The sequence below is a fragment of the Arachis hypogaea genome, chromosome 18, assembly GCF_003086295.3.
Source record: "Arachis hypogaea cultivar Tifrunner chromosome 18, arahy.Tifrunner.gnm2.J5K5, whole genome shotgun sequence".
Classification (NCBI taxonomy): Eukaryota; Viridiplantae; Streptophyta; class Magnoliopsida; order Fabales; family Fabaceae; genus Arachis; species Arachis hypogaea.
The window spans coordinates 134425470-134431469 of NC_092053.1; the positions used below are offsets into that span (position 1 = coordinate 134425470).

General features: G+C 34.2%; 1 protein-coding gene across 1 annotated transcript; it reads left to right on the top strand.

Annotated features, from left to right (window-relative positions):
- Positions 1-871: 871 nt before the first annotated feature.
- Positions 872-5303, top strand: LOC112772645 (uncharacterized). The gene is made up of 3 exons (XM_025817611.3): positions 872-1044; positions 1251-1361; positions 2483-5303. Exon 3 carries the CDS (start codon positions 2617-2619, stop codon positions 5035-5037), a length of 2421 nt encoding a protein of 806 aa, XP_025673396.1. The 5' UTR covers positions 872-1044; positions 1251-1361; positions 2483-2616; the 3' UTR covers positions 5038-5303.
- The last annotated feature ends 697 nt before the right edge of the window (positions 5304-6000 follow it).

The window sequence follows — 6000 nt, forward strand, 5'->3', positions numbered from 1 at the left end:
ATAATAACCTTAAAAATTTAATTTATACATTTATGCTAACACCAAATTAAATCATGTATTTGAGGTTTACTTAATTCGTTCATCCTTGTAGTTTTACTAAATTTATAATTAAGTTCTTATATTTTTTTAATTAGATTTCTATACTACTTTTAGTTTGTAATTAGATCATTGCCAATATAAAAAATAGTAAAATTCAAAAAATATTTCTCTACAAATTAAAAGTATTTAAAATTATATATTTTTTGAGAAGAATATTCCGTTATTTTTAACGTTTTTAATATTAAAATAATTTAATTATAAAATTAAAAATAATATAAAAATTTAATTAAAAAATATATATATAAAAATTTATTTATAAATTTGATAAAAGTACAGAAAGAATAGATTAACCAAACCTTTATTTAGGTTTAATTATTCTATCAGTCCTTATAATTTTACTAAATTTTTAATTAGGTTTATATATATATATATATATATTTTTATTGAGTCCCTATACCGTATTAAATTTTATAATTAAGCTCCTGTTATGATAAAAATATTGAAATTAATGGAATATTTCGTTAAACAAAATAAATATGCCTGATACTTAATATTTGATTGAATATTTTGTATAATTAAATATAATATTTTATTAATTCTAACCTTTTTTTTACGGTAAAAACTTAATTATAAAATCTGATATAGTATAAGAACCTAATTAAAAAAAAATATAAAGACCTAATTAAAAATTCGACGAAATTATAGAGTGAGAGAGTAATTAAACTCTCCATTTAATACCATATTTATGATAATTGGTTTTACATAAGAAATTTGTGTAGCATCAATGTGATGAGAAAACATTATAAAACCTTTCGTCGTTTTTGGCGAAACCATGCACCGCACAGAGTAAGCTCTGAAACTCTCTTTTGATCGGAGCCAAATTCTCTCAAATTCCCAAACCCAACATCATAACCTAAAGCAACCACCTTTATCAGCTCAAATTCCTCATTCGCTTCATTTTCCGGTCGCCGTTTCAGCTTCTGAGTTTTTTGGCGCCACTTTCAGGTACCGCGTTGTTATGATCATCAATGTGCCTTTTCTCTTTTCTGCTTTTGATTTTGGTTTTTGTTTGTTCTTTTAATCTCCTCTGATACCATCTGATACTAAAAAAAAATCAGAAAAAAATAAATATTAAATTATGGATTGTGATTCTGTGTTTGGTTTTGTACTGTTTTCTTTTTTTTCCGAGTTTTTATTTTTTATTGTAACAGGAACCGCCATTGGGGTTTGCGGAAATTGCAATGTTCGTGATTCTCAGTGTTCATGTGTGCTAACGGTATCAGCGCTGCTGTGGAGAATTAAGAACCTTAATTCCTATGCTTGTAAGTATGAAAAATATTGAATTTTGTTTTATTTTTGTTGTTCGTTGGTTGTTGTTGTTGTTGTTGATGATTGTTCATTTGAAGGGTTGTTTGGGTGAGTTTATCTGTTCTGAAAAATCTGGAAGAAAAATTTCATGTGTTTTGTAGTCAGCAAAATTTTGAATTTGGTTTTTGTTGTTCATATCTTTTCTGTTGTTGTTGTCGTTGTTGGTTGTTCATTTGAAGGGGTAAGTGAGTGATGAATTTGTGTGTCTTTCTGAAAAGGATGGACAATTAGGAACCCTACTTTATGTTGTTGAAAGTACAATTTTTTGTTATTTTTTTTATTTTGTTTTCTGGCTTTCATTGTTCATTCCTTTTTGTTGGCAATTGTTCTTGCATGAGCCACATATTTTATGTTTCTTGAGAAAAAGAAGAAAAAAAAAGCATTAGACAAGTTTTTCTATGTTTCGAATTTGTGCCTTTCATTTTTGGTTACCATTGCCTGTTCATTTGTAGGGTGCATGAGCAATGAATTAATGTTTTTTGAACCCCTTTCTTTTGAGTTATTAATTTTATTCTAAGCTCTTGTTCCTTGTGATTGTTGGTAAAGTATTTGCATTTGAATAGCTCCATGGGCAAGAATTTAGTTATAAGAGAAGCATGCTCTGTTTTGATGCCCTAACATTGAGAAAAGGGATTGAAATTACATTTGGTCTTGGTATTTAGAAATTGTGTTGTGGTATCCCATTCTCCTTGCAATTTTGTTTGATGGGGGAAGGATTAAGATTTTCCCTGGATTGTGGTTGGGGAAAGTATTAATAGACTTAAATTGCTGAAATATGTTGGAGAAAACTTTGAATCATGAAATTTATATGCTTCTTTGAGCATTTCGGTACTTGATTACATGTGTTCAATTTGTGGTTATTTAGGTAACATTTTGGTATGGATTGAAGTAAGGTCTGGATGGAACTCTGTTATTCATTGACTGCTGTTTTTGCTATATCTTAAAAATTGTCATTAAGGAGTGGACATTAAGCATTATTTCGGTTATCTCAATAAGATTTTGTCATTATTATTGTCTGATTCTTTTTTCTTTCCTTTGTTGGTGACCTAGTTGTTCCATTTTGGATTATTTATAGGGTTTATAAGATATTGTAATTGAAGAAAGCAACTTTATACTGCACATTTATGCCAAGCACTAGCAATGCTTGAATATACCGAAGCAAAGATAGAAGAGGAGTTAGTGGCCATTTAGAGAAATAAACTGCCAAACATGGAATGTAATAAAGACGACGCCATAAAGGCTAAAGAGCTTGCCGAGAAGACGCTACTTGAGAGGGACCTAAGCAGTGCAAAGATATTTGCAAAGAAGGCGCAAGACATGTATCCTAATCTTGATGGCCTTCGTCAATTGCTGGCCACTATTGAGGTGTATGCTTCGGCTGAAAAAAAGGTTAATGGTGAAGTTGATTGGTACAGGGTCCTTGGTGTTGAACCAATGGCAGATGACCAAACAATTCGAAGACATTACAGGAAACTGGCTCTTATTCTGCACCCTGATAAAAATAAATCGGTAGGGGCAGACGAGGCATTTAATCTTATCACACAGGCATGGACTTGTTTGTCTGATAATGCCAAGAGAGTCGAGTATGACCAAAAGCGCAACTTCTCTGGCATATATTGTGGGAAACCATCTGCACCAGCTCGTCCGAGTGGTTTCTTTGGTAACTTAAATGCTGCTAACTGGAAGAATAGAGATCAAGGGAGTGCTACACATCAAACTCAAACTACAAGACCTCCCACGTCAATGAACCCGACATTTTGGACCATGTGCTTGTCCTGCAGGACAAAGTTTGAGTACAATGCTCATTTTGTCAACTGCAAACTTACCTGCTTCAACTGCAACAAGACCTTTGTAGCTTCTGAGGCATCGCCCCCACGTGTATATAGAAATGCTTCATCTACTTCAAGCATTTCTCAGATGAACCAAAATAACCTTAACAGAATGAGAGCAAACTGTCATGTTTTGGGAAAGGTACCAATTCCTGCTGTCAACTCATCATTCGGGTCAGGTTCTCTCTTCATGCCTGGTGGCATTTCGAGAATGCCGTCATTTTCTACTGCTGCTGAAACTCCTGGTGTTTTCAAAGTTCCATCTGATACTTTGAAGAGGGCATGCGAAGCTTCAACACCCGACAATGCCCTTGCTGCTGAGAAAACTGGTGTTGCAGGTTCAACATTTCATTCCTGTTCATTTGGTTCAAATTCTTCTCTGAAAGGAGATGGGCCAAGGAAAAAAATCCGCACAAGTGAATTCAAAGTAAACAGTGATAGGAAATATACACAAAATGGGGTAGCTTCTCGACACGAAGGAGTAAGCTTGGCAAATGAACTTGGGTCTGAAAAGGATAATTCTGAAACCGGAAGGATGAGTGCTGCTGGAAACTACAAACGTAATGTTTTTTGGGAAATACCACAACAGAAAATGAAGAAGATTCTAATGGAGAAGGCGAGAAAGGAAATTCAGAAAAAGCTTGAAGAATGGAATGTTGCTTCTGAAGCAAGGAATTTGGAAAAGTCAAAGTATGCTGCTACAGAGATCATAGAGAAGGACAAGAAAAAGGCGAAAGATGTCATAGAGAAGGAGAACAAAAAGATTACATATGCTGTAAAACCTGACACGAAAAATGCTATTCGTGGTGCAAAACCTGGTGCACAAGGAATTGTTGCTTCTGATAAAATTGGCAAAAAACATATCCCTCCTGCTGATCCAGTTGTGGCTGATTATACAGTCTTGATGAGTGTTCCAGACCCGGACTTCCATGATTTCGATGGGGACCGTATTGAAAATGCTTTTGGCGCAAACCAGGTGTGGGCTGTTTATGATGAGGACGATGGCATGCCACGCTACTATGCTTTGATTCACGATGTGATCTCAAAGAAACCGTTCAACATGAGAATTAGCTGGCTTAACTCGAAGACAAACGATGAATTGGCTCCAATAGAGTGGGTTAGTTCTGGCTTTCCCAAGACCTCTGGGGATTTCAGAATAAGCAAGCATGTTGTCTATAACAGTCTTAACTCCTTTTCGCACAAGGTTCAATGGACAAAAGGTGCAAGAGGGATTGTGCATATATATCCCAAGAAGGGGGATGTTTGGGCCTTGTATCGGAACTGGTCTGCTGACTGGAACCAATTTACCAAAGACGAAGTCATTCATAAGTATGACATGGTGGAAGTGCTGGAAGACTACAATGAGAAGCAAGGTGTGAATGTTGCTCCACTTGGTAAAGTTCAGGGTTTCAAGACAGTGTTTTGCCGGAACAGGGATCCAAGGAGAATAAAAAACATTCCAAAGGCAGAGATGTTTCGCCTCTCGCACCAAGTACCTGCGTACTTGCTCACTGGTCAAGAAGGCCATAATGCTCCTAGAGGCTGCTTGGAGCTTGATCCAGCCGCCACACCTATGGAACTTCTTCAAGTAGTCACAGAAATACCCGAGCAAGAATCGGTAGATGAATTTCAGAGCAAAGAGAATCCCGGGCGTGATGAGAAGAGTCGAAAAATTAAGCAAGATTCTGCTCAGGAAATTCCAAGAAAGGAAGGGGCTGAAGCAATTGGAAAGAAAGATGGTAAGCCTGATATTTTGTATGTATATAGGAGAAGACATCTAAGGGAAAAGAGAGCAATGTAGTGTGTTACTTGTGAAGAGATTGTGTTCACCATATAGCTTACAATCAAGAACTCAAAACAAATTAGAGCAGGATTTGGAACTTCAAAGTTTTTCTTTTGTTTCTAGTGATAAAAAAGAAAAGATAACAGAGTTGGGTGCACTTGTAGAGTTGATTAAGATGCTCTTTTAGTTGTTGGTGTATATTGGCTCTTTCAGTTGTCAATGTTAATTGTTATAGTTGCTTTTAATCAATGAAAATCATCATCATCATTCTAAATTCAGCATAACAGCATCCCATTAATAACCATATCAACATACAAGAACAATTTGCATTTGAGCTTGTAATACATACATTGCTTGCTCTCTTTGTTCATAAGATTTTGTTATGGAGATATATGAGTTAAGCATGATATTCTATTAATAAGGGTGTTACATGAATTAGCAACTGCTACATGCATATAGTAAACTTCCATTAATTTTGTCATTCTTGAGCAAAATTATATATAAAAAGTTGCAAATTTCAATTTTATGTCCCTAGTGAATGTGTGTTAAACTCTAAAGAATTGACATGAAATTTCCCAATCTTTTTGTGAGAAGCAGTATTAATGCTCTCAACAACAAAGCTTGCCATTCATTTGAGGGGTTGATGACTGAAAAGTAGTTCTTGTTTAATCATATAAACTAATTTTGATTAATTTATATATGTGATCTTGTATAGTTGCAATAAAGAAATGGACAAATTTCGTAGACTGATGAGTAACAACTATATCAAAACTAAGTTTTACTGTACTATTTTTCTAAGTAATTTATGAAATAACCGTTTATATAAAACATAAATAAATAAACGAAGATTAATATTAACTGGATAACTTATAAATTAGAACTTTGACATTTAGGGTTAAATATTGAACATATATTACAAAGTAAAAGTAGAAAAAGGACAGAATTAATTTTGTCTGATTAAATGGATTTTGTCATTAGTCA

Coding starts and splice junctions, on each gene's coding strand:
- LOC112772645 (XM_025817611.3), top strand. CDS start 2,617: ATGGAATGTAATAAAGACGACGCCATAAAGGCTAAAGAGCTTGCCGAG.